The 21,731-nt window shown below is 39.8% G+C and overlaps 1 protein-coding gene and 1 non-coding gene across 2 annotated transcripts; one reads left to right on the top strand and one right to left on the bottom strand.

Moving 5' to 3' along the window:
- Window positions 1-1,572: 1,572 nt before the first annotated feature.
- Window positions 1,573-1,644, bottom strand: trnam-cau (transfer RNA methionine (anticodon CAU)). Its single transcript has one exon. It is a non-coding gene; the product is annotated as a tRNA-Met (tRNA).
- A 4,436-nt stretch (window positions 1,645-6,080) lies between these two features.
- On the top strand, window positions 6,081-11,094 carry slc3a2a (solute carrier family 3 member 2a). The gene is made up of 10 exons (XM_085400308.1): window positions 6,081-6,219; window positions 7,282-7,485; window positions 7,568-7,752; window positions 8,559-8,732; window positions 8,890-8,984; window positions 9,178-9,314; window positions 9,618-9,727; window positions 9,850-10,133; window positions 10,221-10,440; window positions 10,538-11,094. Exons 2-10 carry the CDS (start codon window positions 7,289-7,291, stop codon window positions 10,675-10,677), a joined length of 1,542 nt encoding a protein of 513 aa, XP_085256434.1. The 5' UTR covers window positions 6,081-6,219; window positions 7,282-7,288; the 3' UTR covers window positions 10,678-11,094.
- Window positions 11,095-21,731: the final 10,637 nt, after the last annotated feature.

The following is a 21,731-nucleotide window of genomic DNA, read 5'->3' as shown; positions in this document are numbered from 1 at the left end:
TCAAAAACAAATGTTGTTCGAGAAACCGCCTTTTGTCCGCTGATCCAGCAATTTGAATTCCACTCAAGACACTTTTCTTTAATAAACAGTAAGCATTATACATATATTTTCCTTGAAATGGCTGAAATTGATAGCTGTTTGTTTGCTAGTGATAGGCTACTTGCGAACCAGTGTTCTCCAGAGAATTGCGTGTCAATGTATTATAATATATAATAAATGTACAGGTGAATATAGCTGTCATAAAAATGTTGTCAGGCAAAATTGCAGTAGCTTCCCTGATCATTTTACAAACATAAGTGAATAGAATTTGAACTAAAAGGCCTAGACTAATGGTTGTGTGAATCAAAATATCACCTGGAAACATAATTAACTGGTCCATAGCTGTGAAACTGGACATGAGTTCTTGATTCCATGGAGATTAACAGTAATCCAGAAATTTACAAATTTGTCCTGGGCCATCGTGTTAATGTTTTAATTACACAGTCTCCCAGGGACAACAATTACACGGTGTCCCTGCAATTTTGCCTGACCCAACCCCCGGGCCACGAAACACCAAAAAAGTTGGGGAACGCTGGTCTAGAGAACACTGGTTAGCTAATGCTGTCGTCAAGTAGCGTATCACTAGCAAACAAACAGCAAGCCAAGTGAGGAACATATGTATAATGCATATAGTTAGGGCTGGAGCAGGTGACCCTGAATCCTCCCTTAGTTATGCTGCAATAGACGTAGGCTGCCGGGGGATTCCCATGATGCATTGAGTTTTTCCTTTCCAGTCACCTTTCTCACTCACTATGTATTAACAGACCTCTCTGCATTGAATCATATCTGTTATTAACCTCTGTCTCTCTTCCACAGCATGTCTTTTATCCTGTCTTCCTTCTCTCACCCCAACCGGTCGCAGCAGATGGCCCCGCCCCTCCCTGAGCCTGGTTCTGCCGGAGGTTTCTTCCTGTTAAAAGGGAGTTTTTTCTTCCCACTGTCGCCAAAGTGCTTGCTCATAGGGGGTCATATGATTGTTGGGTTTTTCTCTGTACCTATGAAGCGCCTTGAGGCGACTTTTGTTGTGATTTGGCGCTATATAAATAAAATTGAATTGAATTGAATTACCGTTTGAAACGTATCCTAAAAGGACTACAAATTCGGCGGACAGGCGGCGGTTTCTCGCAAGTGAAGCGGAGCGCTGGATTGACAGACAGAGGCGGGCACAAGTGAAGAAAAAAAATTTTTTTTTTAAACCTTTAATTAAACATCAGTACAATACAAATGGAATTAAACAGTACTACAATAATGGTGTTGTACTTACAAAAGAATTGTATGCATAGATAAACAAATACAAGAACAGTATTCAGAAACAACAATATAAATATGCTAGGGGGAAGAAAATTTGTTTTAAGGTGGGTATTTCGAAGTCGCAGAAGTGTGACGTCACAAGAAGGTGATTGGTCACTTGCAATGTTGAACTTGGAACAACATTTATTATGATGATGTGGGAACAAAGCCAACACGAGGATATCAGATCGTCCGTGCGGAGTGCAGGATGTCTAATCTCTGTTTGGGTGGAACGAGTAAAAATAGCAGAGGATGGTTTCGATCCATCGACCTCTGGGTTATGGGCCCAGCACGCTTCCGCTGCGCCACTCTGCTCACACAGGAGAAGCTGTCGCAAAGCTCTTCACATGGCTCAGCTGTTTTGCATTCTTATCACAGAAAGGGGGCCTTCTTACATAATTTGCAACCACTGTTTCCTGCTGACAAGAGGAGGTGGTTAGTTATATAGAGAGGGGCTCAACAGAGGGGAGAGGGTTTAGAGAACCGGGCAGAAAAATGCTGTAATGGCAGAGAAGGTGATGGGAATACAAAGGAAGGAATTCTTTTAAATATGTCAAGTATATTTTTCACAGAGCTTAAAAGCAGAAGTCGTGTGTATGTTACAGTATTGTGTGCTCTGTGATTTCAGCAGTGTGTCCCGCATCTGTGTGAGGTGTATTATATTCGATCGTTTATATATATATTTTTTTCTTAATGGTGCATTTTTAAGGAGAACTGACTAATTATCTCCATTCATGCAAAATTAAAGAGAGGGAGGCTTTCCAAACCGAACAGGCTACTCTTTGTCTGTGAGAGGAAACTAGGTCATTCATTCTCATTGTCAGAGGAAGAAGCAGGAGGCGCTGCTTAATGGGCAGAAAAACAATCAGAAGAAGAGAGAGCGTACAAGCAGAAAAGTTACGAAATGTACAGTCGGCAAGATCAGATATCCCCGCTGAGGGACAATATATTAGTTGCATAACTGAGAGCGCTAACGTTAAACAATATGGCTCAAAGTCCACGTGCAGTCTGATTAATTGTATGTTTCGCTCTGTAAGTCATTCTCTGTATCACCAGTGCAGCACATTGGTGGATTCTTCCTTTCCCCTCTATCCAGGACACAAAATGTAGCCGCGCGTGTTCTGTTGGCTGTAGATCCAAAAGACAAACATGCTCATGTTTGTTGAAGAGGTGAACAAATCAATCTGTGAATACACCTTTGCACTTTTTAGATGAGATTAAAGCAGCATTTCCCCGAACTTCATTCGTTCGGTGTGAACTTTGAATGCGAGAGCTCACTGCAGGGAACTTGAAACAATGAGATGAAAGCGTAAGCTCTCGGCCAGACTGGTCTGAACTGGTCTGAACTGCTGATTATTTTCCTTTTTTTCCCTCTCCTCCCAAGCACATGCTGTCTTACTAAATAAACTCTCTCACGGGGATCAGACGATTCTTGGTGTAGCCATATATGTGTGTGTGCATGAATGACTGCATTCAGTGAGATGGTCACTCGAGCCCTGACTGACTGACACTAATCTAAACTTTAAAAATCTAAGCAAGAAGTTTTCACATAGTGCTTCTAATCAGCTCCTAATTTGCCCTACTTTGATCTTGTTACACAATCAGTTACTATGGTAATGTGAACTGTGACCTTGAACCACAGGTACTGTGTTCTTCCCCCCTCCACTGAAAAAACAAACTATGCAGCAACTTTGGCCCTCTTTCCTCTCTGTTATTATGCTGTGGGGGTCTGTGTGCTGGCTTATAGACTCCAGCAGAACATCCCCTCCTCCTCTGCCAAAGGCATAAACAAAGAAGACAAGTCTAGGAGTGAATCAGTCCCTCCGTGTCCTCTGTGAACTTGTTGTGATGATGGCTAATGTTCTTTCGTTCTTGTTTTATTGCCAAGTTGGGATTGATTCGGTTTTCCGAGGATTCAGATGCTGCTTAGGTTTTGACCAATTTATCCTGTAAACTCTGTTTAAGCAGAACTGAAAACCTCACAGGGCTGAGACAACATGTGTGAAAAGGACACTAACTAACACTAACTGACACTAACTCTGTCGCTCTAGGCTTTGCTTCCATTAATACCCCGAGCTGTGCTCCGCTCCAAATTTTTGTTCCAATATATTCCTCACCCTCAGCTCAAAAACATGTTTACACATCCCTGCCCTCTCTCTGCCTGTCTGCTCTTTCCCCTCATTCCTAGTTCTCCTCCCTCCTCCAGTCTCCTGTTTCCTGATCTACTCACTCCTCCTCCCAGTTTTCCCCACATGTTCTGCTGATTTTACAGAAAAACAGAGCATATTCCGCAACTTTTCCTTGTATCCTCAATACTTCCCAGCTGGAAAGCACAGTGTGTCCACATCAGCCAATGCTCAGCAGCTCTGTTACAACCTGACTCTGCCACTTACGCACACATGATCAACAGGCCGAGATAAAAACAGAAACAGATGGCGTGTGTTTGACTTTGATGAAATAGGAGAAGTGAGCATGAGTGCGTCATGTAGATATGCAGCTGCCAAACACTGGTTATAAAGTTAGATTTTATTCTTGGGCATATTTAAATAGTCAGCAGAAGAAATTTAGAAAGGTTTTAAAATTAGCGACATCAGGTAGCAAAAGCCTGGCACAATGACTAAGCTGAATAACAGCAGAGTATAAATAGATTTAATGTCACACATCCTAAATTAGACACCCCTCCCTACCACTGGTTAAGGTTTGACCGAGGCATATCCACATGGAGAAGAACATGTACCAGTGGTGAAGTCTGAAAATGAAATAAACAGGCACCACACTGTTTCTGGAAGACATAAAATAGTCCCTGAACACAAATATGGCATATAAGAAGATCATGGCCTGATCTATAACACAAAAATCTTCTGTATATCTTTCTTTATGTTTTCACTCATATTCGATCTACTTTTTAATGCCGATCATAAAGGCTTTCCGCTTGCCAACAGATAGTCACCACTCTAGTTTATCTTTTGTCTGACTGTATATATTCCAAAGTGGCCTCTTGAACAGGACACAGAGTTCACTGAACTCAAATGATCTCCACAGTCACCAAATCTAAATCCAACAGAGCTCCTTTTGGATGTGGTGGAAAGAGAAACATAGTATGCACGTGCAGCTGACAAATCTGCAGCAACTGAGTGATGCTATCATGTCAATATTGAGCAAAATCTCTGAGGAAAGTTTGTAGCACCTTGCTGGATCTATATTGCATAGAATTAATGCAGCTCTGAACCCAAAAGGGGGTCCCAACCCAAAACTAGCCAGGTGTACATAAATACTAGTAAGGGTTGCAGTAACGTCACAGGACTCTGAAAGCCCGAGCTGCTGGAGTCAGTGGACTATACTGGACGTATCACTACAAAAAAAACTGATTAAGTAGTCAGATAAAAAAAAGTTTGAAATTAAGTGCCGTAACATGTCACATCTGTGAAGGCAACAAGCACGGAACAAGCATACACATGCAGGGGTTCAGTTACATGAACATGTTACTAACTGTTTCTGCAGTTACCTGTCACTGCAAGTTGTTTACTTGAACCTGCTTAGCAGAGACAGAAAGAAACAGCACCAGGGTCGTGTAAAGGGCAAAAACACTGTGCAGACATGGAGGAGTAGAGAGCAACAAGCAGCCTGAGAAGACACAGATAACACATCTATCTCACAGACAGCCAGCAAGGTTCTTTGTTATAGTTACACTGTAAGAGCAGAGGGAGAATTGCAAAGTGTAAAATCAAAGTTTGCACCATTGCACTACATGAAACACACACGAGTATGATTCATTTATGCAAACATTTACGGCAACTATAAATCCAAGCATTCTGCCTTCATTCTGTCTAACTTGTATGTCATAATAAATCACATCAGTGTACAGCAAACTGGACAATTAGGGTGAAAAACATGCCCCCACACACATACTCTCTTCCTAGAAGTCTACTGTTACTTCTAGGAAGTAAATTCTGTAGGGTTTGTTTGTAACTTCTCTTACTGTAACTCGATGAAGGTCAACAACAGCTGGAGAAAGATTTAGAGCGCCATCTGGGACAGGAGGATGTTAGTTTTTAGATTGGCTGCGCCCAAATATTGTCTCCAACAGAGATATACATTGTTAGACCTGGCATGAAATAATCTGTCATCGGCATGAGTGTGACCAGCTTTAACCCAGAATCGACACAGAAAATAAAGTCACGGCAGCACGAACCTGACATTTTCAACCAGGCTCCAACAACATATTTTATACCTTTACAGAGAAAAGATGCTCAGTTTTAATCTGTTGCTCAGCTCCCAGGAGAAGCATTGCAAGTACAATTCAACTCAAATGGGATTTTGCTGATTTTGTTGTTTTGGTACTGTAGAGTCAGCGTGATCACAGGAGACTAAGTGGTCAGCTGTTTACACTTAAACACTGCAAACAAGGTCTATATGGTAAAACAAAAACAAGAAGGCGACAGAAAGGCCCTCAGGAGTGAAATTAGATCAGTGAAACACAGAGTGGCAATCTCCACTGATCAGAAGAAGATAATCACATTACCAATCATCTTGCCTGTGAAGCAAACTGGATTATCTTCAGTTTGTATAACAACTGATAAGTGAACAGCATTTTGTAGAGCGTTTCATTGACACCATTATGAAGGAACAGAACAAAGTTTTCTTAGTTTGGAGCATGGAGTTCAGTTTGTTTTTTAGTTTGTTTGTTAGGTTTTTTTCTTGGAAGAAAGAGAGACAGCAAGCGAAGGAGGGGGAGGGAGAGAGAGGGAGGGATTACCGGCTCCCCCAGTAGGCGGAGAAACGGGCGGGTACAAATACGCGCTCTGATCCTCTCTACGCGCTTAGTAGAGAACAAGGGGTAATCGGCTGTAAACTAAAAGCCAAACCGGGACTATACATTGTATTTTACAGGTAATTTTGATTTACTTCATCAACTTTTCTGCCATTCTGTAACTTCAGACCTGCCGTGTTATCGGCGGGAGTAGTGTTCAGCTCACAGCCGGAGAGACTGCCTCGTGTAGGAGCACATGACGCTAGGGATGGGTTTGATTTCATCATCTTAAAGGAAGATGGAATTATACGATATCACACAGTTTTTGGAGTTGTTATTGCTACCGGGTCGATTTTAACTTGTGTTCGGTGAAAGTTTCATAGACATTTACGGTGTACTTGTTTGAAGAGGTTTTATTTAATGACTGTTGAAGCGAACTGGAACAAACCGGTCAACTACTAAATTTCCGCTTTACACCCCTTTAATCTTAAAGCCATGTGTGTATTATGTTATATTAGACTGTCAGAGAGCTACTTGTTGGGGTTTTTTTTGTTTGTTTTTTAACTAACAAATGTTCACTATCGTTTACTCGTGACATTTGTTTAAATCGTTTTCTTAATAAGTCTATGCTTGCTATTGTTATGCTCTTATTATGAAGGGTAGCTGCAGTATTTCCGTAACTCGAGGCTGACTGCTTAACGTAAGAAGTAGTAATTGTTTCATCAGACACCGGTGGAACATATGAGCATCTCAAGAATGGGTCTTCCGTTTATTTGAATGTATTTTTTTACAGCTGATATTTTTGTTGCTAGCGTTTTGAGTGGGTTTTGAAGTGTGACTGACATGAACTAGTTTGTTTGTTTGTAGTTTTTAATGAGCGCTTTGTAAGGAAAAACAAACAAGAGCTTGTGTCTATTTAAGTAGGGAACCGCACCGCCAATCCTGTTTAATTCCTACATAAAAACTGGGTTACCTTAATGAATCTAGTCGTTGCCTGTATGTCCTGTGTAGGGGGGGATGTGTTACATAAGGGTGGACAAAAGGCGAGGGGATGAGACTTGGCCGGTGCTGCCTTAAAAAAAACAAAAACTCTACTCCTTTTGGTGGTCTTGTTTTTATTTAGCTCTTGGGTGTTAGCCAATGAGAGTGCTTTTGCAGATACAGTTATTAATTCATAATTTTCCTTTGTGCTCCACCTCCAGTTAAACCATGAATAAAGACACAGAGATCGACATGAAAGAAGTGGAGCTCAACGAGCTCGACCCAGAGAAGCAGCCCATGACGGGGGACGGTCAGGCTCCAGGCGGGGAGAAAAACGGCAGCGTCAAGCTGAAAGTTCCCGATGATGAGGTTACCTTCACCGGGCTGTCCAAAGAGGAGCTGATGAAGGTTGCTGGCACTCCAGGGTAAGAGCTGCAGCTAAGAGCTGTCTTCCTCTGTGGGCGTTAAAATAAGTGGACATTTTTACATTATTATTTTCTTCCACAGATGGGTGAGGACCCGCTGGGTTCTTCTTGTCCTCTTTTGGTTGGGCTGGATTGGTATGCTTGCTGGAGCCATTGTAATCATAGTCCAGGCTCCTCGCTGCAAGGCTATTCCTGAGATGAACTGGTGGAATGAAGGGCCTCTCTACCAGATCACTGACCTTGAAGCGTTCTCTGAAGGATTGAAAGGTAGACTATTTGTGGAGAGCTTATGAAGCTGATCAAGTGGTTTTATTCTTGCAGGCTTAAAAAAAAAAAAGTTGGTTTTTTTTTTTTTTATTGCGCTGCCATGTTTATTCCCAAAATAAGAGTTGGAGGTTGCACTTAAAGTGCCCCAGTCTTGAGTTGGGTAACATGCTCTGACTTGCATGGATAACGTCTTGTGACCGTCTCTTGGCTTTCATTAATTCTCTGTGGCCTGTGTCAGCTGTCTAGATCAAATTGCTGACTAGGCTGCCAAAGTCTGACTAAAGGTCTTAAGACCATTTAAAAGAAGAAGGAAAAAAATGAACACGTCATCTGTTTCATATCTCTATTCAGATATGGCCAAGTTGAGCAGCTCTGGAATATATCAAGATGTACATATCAAAAAAAAATGTTTACTGCAGGCTTTTAAAAACGGGAAGGAAGAACAGTGCTTACTACTGTTCATAAAGTGAACTGGTGGGGAGCACTTGGTTTTAACAGGCTTTGGGTGGAATTCCAAAAACTCCATGTGAGTTTTGTTCTCTTTATCAAAGCCACCCTTGTGCTCAGGCTTCACATGGGCAGCAGAGGGAGTGGCTGGGATCCTTCACATAGTCTTGCAAGCACTGCGGTGCTACAGTCTGAACTATCAACATGTGTCTAAAGCTGTCTGTCCTTTGTCCCTAACCTGCTCACACCCTGCTGCTTCTCACACCCTCGTTTTTCTGCCTTATGTGAAATTTACACTGACCCAGCATTTTATTTACTACCTTTTTTTTTTTTTTTTTTTTCTTATTTTTTTCTTTCAGGTGTTGAAGAAAAGTTGGATGACATTAACCAGCTAAAGGTGAAAAGCCTGGTAATCGGACCTCTTCATACTGTCCAGGCCGACCAGATGACTGGTCTGAACCTTCAAGAAATTAGTGCAGAGCTTGGAAAAGCTGAAGATCTCGACAGCTTGTTGAAGGCGGCCCACAAAAAGGGTACGTAATTGTCTGATTTCAGATCAGTTACTTGCTAAATCGTTCACACTAAAAGAGTAACTGGTGCTCTGTTCTTTCATTAAGAGTGGTTTCTATTTATTGCTGGATTCTGTACTCTTGAGGGCCAGATGTGAGCAAACATTGCTGTTTCTTTCAGGCATTTCTGTGGTGCTTGACCTGACTCCAAACTACAAAGGAAATCCTGTGTGGTTTGATAAAACAGACCTTACAGAAATAATGGAAAAAGTCAAGGTAAGCACACAGATTTAATTATTTGCAGTAAGAAGGCATATTAAGCAACATCACTATCTTTACATGTGATAAACAAATGGCACATTTTTGACTTTTTGCCCCATGGACAGATGATTAAATTGGACATTATATACTGTGGTGTAGATTCGGGTCTTGCTGCCACTGTAGTTAATTTGAATCTGTTCTCTTCCAGACTGCAGCTGAGTTCTGGCTGAGTAAGGGTGTTGATGGCATCAAGATATCTGACCTTGGCATTGCCTCCATCAGTCCTGAATGGGCCAAACTGCGGATGGCGGTCCAGGGAAATGGCACTGATGACACCAAGAAGAGGTTTGTGTGGCTGCTATGTTCTGACCTTTGATTCAGCACAAGTAAACAATGTTGACCACTAAACGGGGTATTTTATTTTAGATTCTTAACTTTAGCTATTATCCACACAGATAACAAAGTTGTAGGGCTTATCTGTCCTGGAAAAGTCATTTTAAAAGCATCAGTAAAATATCAGGTACAGGATACTTTGTTCTGAGAGAACATGGACATGAAAAATAGTCCCATCAACATTCAAGGAAGTGTTTCAAGATGTATAACAAGTACAAGTTCTAGACTGACCTGATCCTGTTCTCTTTTCTTTAGGGCTCTGATGGGTGTGGTCAACAATATTTCAGCTAATGAGGTGTCTCAGCTAGTCAATGTCTCTGGTGTCGATCTAATCTTGTCTGACCTGCTCAGTAGAAACACGGAAGGTAGGCTGCTACTGTTTGCATAGTAGTGATTATTATTATTATTATTATTATCAGTGACAATAATCCTAAGTAAATGTCAAAAAGGTGCATTGTAGATGATTATGGTACCTGAATATCCGCAGGTAAAGAGCGCATTGAGGTCCTGAAGACCCTCCACTCTGAGCAGAGAAAAATAGGCTGGGGTCTCGGTGCTGCTCAGAAGGACCATCTGTCTAAACGGGCAACGACTTGGGGCCTAATTCGTCTCTACCAGCTTCTGCTCTTCACCTTGCCTGGAACCCCTGTGTTTACCTACGGAGATGAAATTGGCCTTCAGGCAAATCAGATGAGCAACAAAGCAAACCAGACCAGAGAAGCTCCGAAGATGGTTTGGAATGTAGAGAAGGAAGAAACTGACGGTGCTAAGGTAAGTGTGGGTGTGTTCAGTCTGTCACTGATCAAGCGTTTGTTTGCTTTAAGTGCAGTAAAGCATTTTCTTGAATTTCATTTACAGTCTAACCATACTGAATACGCTGAAATAAGGAAGTGGTTCAGATCCCTCAGTGACCTGCGAGGCAAAGAGCGCTCCCTCCTGCACGGCGACTACTATGGTCTCTACAGCTCTGCCAAGTCTCTCTCTTTCCTTCGTGTGTGGGATCAGAGCGAGAGATACATAACAGCTGTAAACTGGGGAGATGGTCTCGAGGAGCTGAAATTAAATCTGGAACCCACAGGCAAGTTACAGTTCAACGGACATGTCTACTGACGATATCTAGCAATATCTATTAACTCTGCTATTTATTTTAAACTTGACGACCTTTGTTTGTGCAGAGGGGGTAGAGCTACCAGAAACGGCCAAGGTGAAGCTGTCAACTGACAAAGACTTTGAGGTGGACTCGACTGTAAACCTGAAAGACCTCAAGCTCAACGCTGGACAAGCACTGCTTCTGCAGTTCCCCTACACGGGCTAAAGATGGCGCCAAAGGATAGGAAAGCTGCATACTGATTAGTGTTGCTCTTAATGCAGTTTCTGAATACATTCTTATGGATTAAAACTGCATTAAGTAGATACATTTCAGTCTGACAGAACATAAATTTAGTGGGTTAAATGAAACATGCAGTTTAAAAATGTTTAAAACATTAGCTAGTGCAATAACACTACATTGTTCAAATGTGTGAAAGACATTCCATTCCTGGTTCTTTGAGCATTTTTCTTAAAGGTTGTGCTGTTTATGGTTTTTAGAAATCTTACATTTTCCTTTTTAGTGACTTTATGAATTTTTGGGGGAGAGTTTTTGTAACTCGCACAGGAAAAAGAAGTAAAGTTTAGATGCATGATGTTCGAGTCTGTCAAGTGAAAAGAATAAACGGCGTTCTGCTCAACCGCATATTCGTGTTTTTGTGTTTGTCTGCAAGGCGCCTTTAAGAGTTGTGTTTACGCTGATAATATCACATAAGATGTTGACGGTGTTTATGCAGGAGATAATATCAAATGAGACGTTCATTGTTTTCACTGCATTACAGGTGTGTATGTGTGAAAGTGTGTCACAGATGTGAACGGAGGAAGTGTTTATTTTATCAACGCCTTGAGATGGGTTTTTATAGACGCAGCAGACACACCTAGGAGTCTCACTAAAGGGGTCACACACCTGTCCATGGCTCTCTTAAAGTAACTATGGACAAAATCCTCTACATTACAGTACACACAGCTTCACATGTGGCAGGCAGATGAAATAACTGGCAGAAATTCAGCAACAAAGAGTTCCTAGTACAGCATGTTTCACGATGGGCTTTGAAATTCATCTTCTAAATAAAGTGGCTTTATGAGCCATTATCTTCCTGATAAATGAATCAGCGATTGATAAAATCAGCTAGACAAATGAGTAGTTGGTTACAAATGTCTACTGTCTGTACATGCCCCACAGTTATAAACTTATGAAGTCTCATGTAAGTTTAGAGGGGAAAAAAGTTATAAGGAACATTTAAGTTATTTCGCTAGAGACTGTAATTCCAAATTCACGAGGCTCATGTTTAGACGGCTTCAATGGGATGAACTTTTTCTTTTCTTTTTTTTGCCCGACCAAATATCAAGTTTAAGCATTGACCTGTCTGATTAGGAAGAATATGTAATATTTATATATTTGTTACCCATTTAATTTATTGATCTTCAACAACAGTCTGTGGTTTCGCCATTTACACTGACATTCATCGTTTGCCTTTTTTTAAAACCACGTTTTCTTGTTACTTGTATATAAAAATATATAACAGCTATAATTAATCCCTTAACTCTGCAGTGTACGATCTGATGTCAGTCCTGAAACCTCCCAAATAGAAAATGTAGGTTTTTTAAAAATTGAAATACAAGAATTAATTATAAAGAGGATTTCATCAGCCAACACAATAGCACATAAAAACAGCTACTATTACTACTAAGCACTGTACTCATGTACACTTATATATATGCACATCTGTGAATATGTTGCTGATAAATGGCAGCGATGTAGCTCAGAGCTTTTATACCAATGATACCAATTTATATCCCGACATGTAGTTAATGTATGAGTACAATGATGTTCTACAATTTCATACATTATATTACTATCTTATTAATACAAACATCTTTTTGTTTGAATATATATTTTACTCTAGTTAACATTTAATTGAATTAATACTATACAATACATATTCATGTCTGTTTCATTTTGTTGCATTAACATATTTTGTTGAATAACCAGTAACTGTGACTGTATGATATGTGAGGTGGGTAAAGACTGCCACATTTGTCTCCACAATGGAGTAAATTAAAAACTTTAAATTAGTACAAATGAATCAAAATGACCTTAAAGTGGTGGCGCTTTTAGTCCAGCACTTAAATGAATGCATAGCTCTATATTGCCGATTATACCTCCGTGCTATAGTTTGAGCAGCAAACTTGAGCCGTTGACGTTTTCTTCTACTCGAATATTTCTCCATAAGGGGTTTTGCTCGTAACTAATTTTACACCAAAACAATGTTGATTCTGTAATGATCCATCTGAAAAACAACAATCACTTTCATATTCTTAAAATCGTCCTATAAATATCACTTTTATCTTAGTTAGAATCATCATAATCCATTGTATGTACGTAATTTTGATCCTTCAGATAGTTACTGAAGCTATTTTAAGATTCAGAGGGGGGGGAAAAAGTCTAGTTTTTGATGTTCAATCATGTTTTGCATTTATCTTTGGGACTGTCAAAATGCTGTGCTTGGTACAAAATCCACATTTGAAAAGCTCAAAATGATGCAGGCTAACTGCACACACTGGCAGTCTGGCTTTCTTTGATATACTGAAAAGCATGAAAAGTGTGCTTTATGAATGGAGAAGCCTTGCTTTGTAATACAATGCCATAAAACGTGTCAATTTCTCATTTAAAAACACTGCTTTAAGCCCACTCTTTTGATAAAAATGTCAAACAATTCCTCTGACACGTGAAACTAAACTCAGTAGAGTTTCGGGGTCTTGATACAATACAGGGCCGCCGTGCTGTGGTATCACAGGGGAGGTTTGAAGATGATGATACCGGGAATCAGAGCCCGTGTCGCACCTATGCTTGCACCCCACGCCGCTGCGAAACCAAACCACCGCCATGCACACTCATGACTGACTCTCAGTCTGAGTCTGACAGATACAGATGCACCTTTTACATCACAGTGTCATGAAGATACATGACCTTTCTTCAGCTTTCATGGAACACTGCAGCTAGTGAAATACAGTACTGTAATTTAGTTAGAGTGGAAAGCCAGAAAGCAAAGTGAGTACAAGATATTCTCGTTTCACACAGCAATTACAAAGCCAGTCGCTAATTTATACTAATGAACAATTGAATACACCTCTTGTTTTGGTAATATTCATTCGTATATACAAGAGGATTTATTGCCTAGATATACACACGTTTTAAACTTGTTCCCAGTAAAGACTTTGTGTAAAACAAAGGTGTAAAACTCCTTTTAGTTCATGGGACACATACAGCCCCATTTCACCTGTAAAATCAATACATCACAAACGCCCCTCCAAAATTTCCAATGACTTCAGGTGTAAAGACGTAGATTCTTTAACTCCGACTTGTCCATCGCCAAGATTTTAAAAAGGTATTAAATAATTTTTCTCATTTAATGACCATTTATGAAATGATCCACTGCCTCTCATTTAATGATCACTGAAGATATCTTCAGGGTTTTAAACTGATTTTCAACACACTGATTCTACCATCAACACATACGCATCACAGGTCACAGTGGAAAGATGCAGAACCGTCACACCTATAGATTTTGTAGATAAAGAATACTGGTATTTCACACCTTTATGATTCATCTTATTCTGACCTAAAAATAGTAGTAATTTTCCAAAGGTTTTAACTGGTATTAATGAGCCTGGACAGCATTTTTTAAAGCCATCCAGTGAGCTGAATATGATCTTTTGGCAGGTAGTTCTGGCCCTCTGGCCACAAGTTTCACACTGCTGTTGTAATCACTTTCACTCCATACTTACAGTGAGCCAGGTCACCATATCACCATATATTAGTATAGGAGCAAGAATTTTATTAGAATACAGTAAACTTGTTACATAGTTTAATGCATTTGTTAACACTTTCTAAATATTTGGTACTATTCACCCTGGAGAAGTGAAGTCTTAATTTATTTATGGTAGCTATAGATACAGTGTGTGAAAAATAACGCTTAGTAAAGTACAAAAACATCCACTCACCAGCCATTTGATTAGTTAGTAGAGTTCGGTAGGAGGGGTTGGACGCCTATTTACCTTCAGACTTGTTTTAATTCTTCATGTCACAGATTAAAAAGGGTGCTGCAAAATTCCCTCTGAGATTTGTCTGTTGTACATCCATGATACTCAACTCCCGTTCCACCAAAAGATGCTCTACTGGATCCAGTTACAGGAGTGTCACGTGGTGTGGTCTTCCGCTGCTGTAGCCCGTTAGCTTTATGTGCTGCTTGACCAGAGATGCCCTTCTGTAAGGATTGTTGCCTTCATGTCACCTCAAAGCAATTTGGCTATTCTCCTCTGACCTCTGACATCAACCAGATAGTCTCACCCAGAGAACTGCCGCTCATTGATATTTTCTCTTTTTTTTTTTTTAGCGCATCCTCTGTAAACCCTAGAGATGGTTGTGTGGGAAAATCCCAGTACATCAGCAGTTTCTGAAATACTCAGATCAACCTGTCTTGCACCAATAACTACATCACATTTAAAGTCATTAAATCACTTTTCTCAGCTTGAACGTGTCTTGAACGTGTCTGCGGGCATAACTGCACTTGGTGTGAGTGGCTGATAAGATTTATTTTTTAAGGAGGAATTGTACATAACGAAGTGGCCGGTGAGTGTGTTGTGCATTGTCTTTATTTAGATAAACAGATAAAAACACTGATACCAAACCTATTTCTACAGCAAGCCAGAAGCTAAAGCCAGAAGCTAAATAACTTCAAGTTAACTTAAGCTTAAAACAAAAGTTAAAAATCTCTGTTAAGCTAACAAAGCTCACACAGAACATTTTTTTTCCATTAATAAATACTCTGAGTTTCTCTCCTATTTACTGTTTTTTATCCTTTCCCTTTCTTGTCTTTTTTCTTCTCTGAGTCAGATTTTATGCCAGCCCTACCTCTCCTGCTAACACCGTTCCCCACTGTGCGGCCTTGAAGCCCGAACAAGGTACGTTCAAGTCAAAAAATATCTAAATATACATTTCTCTTGGAATTGGTAAAAACTTCTTAAAGAAATGTGTGTTCACCCTTTTTTGTTGTGAGACAGAGAACTTTAATACAAACAACAAATACGTCCGAAAAAATAAATAAATAAAATGCTAGCTTGACTTATTGCCGAGGTAACAAACTAGCTTGCAGCACCTTAGCTAATTAAAATGCTGCATCATCAAGGTCTAATTTATCTTATGGCGATATGAACATATTTAGGCGGGTTTTGAATGTCAATCCAAGCTTTATTAGTTTTTTTTTAGCTGATATTTTATCCTATTAATGACAGAAAGATGATTCGCCTTTTTCAAAATGCTTGTAATAAGGCAAAATTACATAATAAGTTCATAATTAAATTGCCATTTATGAGCAACATTACTGATTCCAGGCTTCAATTGTTTCAAATCAGTTTCACAGAAGTAAAGTTTATTAGCCAGGCTATAATTGCACTACTAGGTTCACCTGCAAATCAATTTTGTGTATTTATTAAAGCACTTTTATTTACGTTGTTAGCTTTAGAGGCGCCAATAAGTAGAATTTAGTTCCCTAAGATCTAGCTGCTGCTCCGTGTTCCCGTACTCACTCACTGCTGGCTGCAGACGGCCCATTCATCATAAATGTATGAGAGTTGTTGTGATCTTCTCAGTTAACTGATGGCAAGAGAACAAACAAGCATGTTTCCTCTAATGTATTTAACTTTCCCTTTCGCTTAAACTGAACACCACACCAACATTGATTTTAACTTCCTTGTCTGAGAAAACAAGAGAAACACCATATATTCTGTTGTAATGGCAAATACTTTGACCATACACAGATCGGACCTGGACTCTCTACCAGACTGCAGTATTTAAAAGCTGATTATTCAGTGCATTTGGGTTTCTCTGGGGTCCTGCTTGTGTTTTAGGGTGTGTGTGTTTGGGTGTGTGGCCCTTTAAAAACAAACAGACCAAAAGAAGACCATAAGAAAAAATGAGGGATGAGAGAGGAGAAAAAACACCCACTCAAACTGAAAGTGTGCATATGTATGCATGTATATGTATGTGTGTGTGTGTGAGGTTAAAGCCACACGCCGGGGTGTTTTTTCTTCTCTTTCCAGCATCACTATGACACAGCTCGTAATACACACACACACAGAAATGCATGCACACATACACACACACACATACACGCACGGTGGCGTTATGACAAGGTTGATCAAAGACTGAAAGAGCGACAGGCCGATCATCTTTGGTGAAACTACGTTTCTCTCGCTCACCGTGTCACTCTCCACCCCTTTTCTCACACACATGTCTACCTACCAGCAGACCATACACACATGCATTTCACTGCCACTGGGACAGCTCTCCTCGTGATGACAACTTAACAGGTAAAAAGACGGTTTTTGTTCTAATTTCAGTGTTTTTGTTTCTTTAAACAAAGCACTGTGGGGCAGGACTGTTTTTCAGAATACATTTAGAGAAGATTTAACGGTAAAACCCTGGGTCCCAGCATTAGCACAGTTAGCATACTCACACAGAAATGAAACACACCTGTCCTGTCCAGTCTTAGCTATCATCATTTACCAGTTAATTTAAATTCAGCAAAATTTAAATTCAAGGTGGACTTTTTTTTCTTTCTTTTTTTTTAAACGATTAGATATTTGTAGATTATGTCTAATCTAGTTCAGTCTAAATTCAAACATACAACATTTATCCATGAAGAATAGGATATATATTCGCAGGAATATGCATTTTATACATTATAAAAGCTGCAAGTCAGTATTAGAAGTGATTCATAATATGTTTGTACAGCTCTTAAACTTTGAGTAATGACCTAAATATGCAGGCGCGTCTCCTCCTTTCGCATTACTTGGACTGTTTTAATAAAAGCATCACTTTTATGCTTCCACTTAATCTCCTGAAAGTCTGACTGGTAGGTTCTGCGTGCATTAAATGTTTTGAGCAGCTGAAAAAGTAACTAGAAAATTCTTTTCTTCTTTTATTTTTTTTCTTTTTATATTTTTCAAGTGACAAACTGCACACTGCTAAGTCTCAACATTACTTGTAGCATTTCAGTGTTGTTAGCCACAACATGTTGGTGTTTACACCAAACATGCTCTTATAGAGAGAGGCTTAAAACCACAAGCTTGACTTTGTTCATTGTGAACATTGTTAAGATGAAATCTGGGCCTCTGCTTATCGCTGACCAGTTACATATAAAGTTGTTGTAGTGTAGGTATTAGCCAGACAAACAGCTGCGTGTATTATGAAGTATTTATTGAATGTGGCATTGTGGGGTAACGGTGTGAAACGGCTCTTAGTCAGCTTTTAATGTTTCGACGATATTTGTTGAAGCCGTTAACATCGAGGTGTTGGAACTTTTGGATTCTGTACTTTTCTGTTTTAAGAATATTTCGGCGATGTTAATCGTCTCCCAGTTGATTTAAATGAGGTGGACCAAACTTTAGATGAAGAGTTTTCCTTGTTGTTGCTATTTTTGTCTTCCTCCGCTTTTGTGACCTTCTTTGACATCTGCAGACAGAACGGGGGCAACAACTGCCTCTTGTGTTGTTTTTTTTAAAGTTAGGAAGTAAGGCTTCAGCGCCTGTGGCAATGATTAAAAAACATATATACAGAACTTTTTTAAATGCTCGGCTTTAAAACCCGTAGTTGAGAAACCACAATTAAGTAAAGTTATTATCTTTAAATGACTTAATTAACATTACTCTGGCCTTTTACACTCTTTCTAGAAGAGGAGGTGAAATGAGGAAGCCAAAGAAGCTGCAGTACATGCTACTTTCACCCACAGACATAAGGTGTAAAAGGCAAGGACGATTTCCAGAAAAATTCTATCATTTGTTCATATAAGTTCAGGCCACGGTAGGTATTCAAAGCTACCGAGTGAAGTAAAAGACAAAACGAAATTATTGCGCAAGAATACACCGCCGCCGCGTTTAAATGCAGTAAAGTCGCAGACTTTAAAGTCTTATCGTACTCTGTCAACTTTAAGCATTTCGATGCATTCTTACCCCAGTCGGCTTTGCAAAAAGAGCTCATGTCGGGCCTGTGAGTGAACACTGACATTCAATCTTGCAGCACATTTTAGATATGCTCAGTCTTGGCCTCTGCCCTCCACTTACTCTTGACACTGACTTTTTAAATCAGGGAGCGTAGGGTTTTTTTGCTTTGTCGATTTCCCCTTCAAGTATCAAACGCTTTCCAATACTTGCTGCAGAGTCACCTTCCTGAAGCACCACGCTGCTGCTGCACAACTCCGGGTAGGAGCGTGTTGCGTGTTTTTAGTGCGTCTGCCGTAGATTTTAGTCGAACAACCAAAAAGCCCAAATTTGGTTCAGTGACTGAATTTTCTTTCACTTTATTTCCCACACGTGTTCTTACCTGCCATGTGATGTTTTTTTCGACAGCGGTTTTCACTTTGCCATAAAGCTGTGGCAGGTGAAGCATCCGGAAGGCAGTTTTTGTAAGTACAGTGTCTCCCTTCTCAACCATGGAAACCTGTATCTCCCTCTCAGTTGTTGCGGTGGCCTCTCTTACAGTCTGCCTCGCAGGATAACTTGGCCTACGGAAGATTTGCACTTCGCCCTAACAGTTGATTTTACGGAGTCTGATAATCATCACCCATTTTCACATTTCCATATCCTGATTGGTACTTTGTTCAAAGTAACGTATTTGTAAATTGCTGTGACTCAGGGTGGGCTGGGTCATCTGCTGATCAGAAGCTTTGTGGGTCAATCGCTGACTTCTCCAGTTCAAACCCTGAAATTTGCAAGATATAGAACCCTAAACTTCGATTGCGAGTACTCATAGTTAAAAAGCGCTTAAAGGCACAGATTAATGTGATATGTGAATTTATATGGGTGAAAACACGATACGTTTGTATCAGTCCAGCTACCAGATTCATTCTTCTTTAGCTGCAAACCTGCTGCAGGAATTACGATAAAGGTGGCGAATACTACAATTCATTATTTTGTTTTATACTAGAAAATAATGTGAATGTGGCCCATTTGGAGAGACTTGTTTTCACCTTGAGTATTTTCTTACAATTTGTTGCGAAAAATTCTAAATTTTTTGCATTAATTTCGTAAAAAAACAAAAGAATAAGACGTGAAAGATTCTGGGCGCCCAAATATTTCTCTCTCATTTAGAGCTGTGTTTTTTGCTCTGCTGCTGTTTCTTGGGTGTTATTGTATTCATACAGACATCAAAGTCACTGTGTAGCGTAAAACAGGTGTTAGGAATGCTAAAGAGGTGCACAATGAGGATAACAAACAAATAAATTCATCATTTAAGAACAAAGAAACACATCAATACAATTAGCAGCAGAGAGAACATAGGTAGATGCAAGCACAAGGTGCTTTTACTCTCTCATAGTTGATGCTATCTAATATGAATGCACCAGTTACTGCCTAACCACTGCTTGTGACCAGTTTCCAGTGGCCTAGCTGATAATCATCTACAGTTCTTCTCATCGGAGGTACTGTGTGGTTGCACTCATATCCTTTAGTACATAAGGGCACCTTTTTAAGTAGTGGATGACATGATACTCTTAACACCTTTTAAAAATCCTTATGAGCTGTAATTTGTTTCCTCTTAACTGTGTCACAGAAAAGTTTTAAAATTCTTTGTCCACTAGGTTATAGTGTAATATATTACATAGAAAACTGATGATAATGTCAGTGTAATTTGTTTTATTGTGATTGTTTAAAAAAAAATCTTTTAATATTGTTACATAGTACCACTTTCTTTAATGAAAGCTTAGTTATACTAGGTTATCTTAATGATAATAGTAGATTTAGCACGGGTAAATTAAGGACATTTTATTAAGCATTTCTAGAACTGCAAATCAAAGCCCATTATGAGTTTGATATCTTCAGAGCTCTGTGACAGCTTTCCGCCCTATCCTGAAGGGTAGTTTATAGGAACTGGGCTATACTGGATATTAAAATGCAACCTACACCCATTTCTCCGAGGTATATATTTCAGTCGCATCAGATTTGGTAAAGTTGCAATTTTGTTTGTGGGGGTTCAGTAAGATTAATGTTGAGTCACTGGTAATGTACGAGTTCGGTTAGCCGATGTAAAAGTGTCAGTTTTGTCTTTCTTTTTGGTTTAGTGTTTCAGCTCTCGCTATTACCTGCGATTAGGAAACTGAAGCCGTTTTCACACACAAACTTTTCTAGAGAATTGCAAAATGTTCCGCCTGCGTTGAACGATCGGACATTCAGCTGCAAAACCCGTGCGGTATCTAATGGCTCCGATTTGAGAATAGCTCTGGTGAATTTACAGCTGTTGATGGGTGGTCCCGTGTCCTGCAGTCCGCACGGTCAACAGCAATGTTCGGCTGGGGGGTACATTTGAGAAGAAAGAAGAAAAAAATAATAATAATTTGGACAGCGTCCCTACTTGACCTTCACATTTTCAGCGGTTGTTGTGCGACTTCAGCGTTACTGGTTTTCCAGATTTTCCCGAGAATCGACTATCCACAGATTCCAGCTTTTTAAAATTGACAGTACATTTGTAAAGCTGTACATATAAAAATAAAAAAATAAAATAAAAAAAAACATTTTTTTAAATGTGCATATGTGAAGACTATGGCTTCCGGTCTAGATCTGGCCTATTGCAAATTTTGATTTGGTCCACATTTGAATTTATGCTTTTTGGCCTGCCTACCTATAGCTGTAACAAATCGGTCTCCACTGCACCTGAAAGCTTACAAACCGGCTGACAAGTTCACGTTAAAGGGCGACAACATTAAGAGAGGTTAGAAATTGAATACTTACCTACGGAGCATCCATTGGCCGATGATGCGTCGATCTCTCTGGCCCAAATCTTGATGGAGCTGTAGAGGCTTCATCGATCAAAGATCTTTGACTTTTAATGAAATTTCCCACACAGCTTGTCACGGTTAGGCTTGTGAAACCAGCGGTGTGAGACTCGAATATCCAAGAACAAAACTAAAGATTCCTTATTTCACTTTAAGTATTTGATTTTAAATGCCATGTACTTAGCAGGAATAACAAGGCTTGTGAAACAGGTCGCTTCCTTGCACAACTGTATTCAGACTTTATTATTTTGATTGACTATGGTAGGTAAGCAGGTTATTTGATGATGTAAGATGGCCATGATGAGACATGCAATCCACAGTTAATCCAAGCCTGTCAAGAAACACTGTCTGCGACTGTGAAACCGTTTGCTTTCACTACTTAAGTTAGAAGTTAAGGGGATAAATTCTTGTATGTTCTGCATTACGTCGATTCTTCTGCTACAGCATCAGTTGA

This window comes from Rhamphochromis longiceps, linkage group LG3 (assembly GCF_057381845.1).
Source record: "Rhamphochromis longiceps isolate RC_006_pf linkage group LG3, R_longiceps_female_GT1.1, whole genome shotgun sequence".
Classification (NCBI taxonomy): Eukaryota; Metazoa; Chordata; class Actinopteri; order Cichliformes; family Cichlidae; genus Rhamphochromis; species Rhamphochromis longiceps.
The sequence above is the reverse complement of the archived record's forward strand: the minus strand, read 5'-3'. Positions and strand labels throughout refer to the sequence as shown.

Excerpts from the sequence above, each read along its gene's own strand:
- slc3a2a (XM_085400308.1), top strand. The coding sequence starts at position 7,289 with ATGAATAAAGACACAGAGATCGACATGAAAGAAGTGGAGCTCAACGAG. Across the intron at positions 7,486-7,567 it reads AAGGTTGCTGGCACTCCAGG|ATGGGTGAGGACCCGCTGGG; the intron begins GTAAGAGCTGCA and ends TTTCTTCCACAG. Across the intron at positions 10,134-10,220 it reads AAGAAACTGACGGTGCTAAG|TCTAACCATACTGAATACGC; the intron begins GTAAGTGTGGGT and ends TTTCATTTACAG.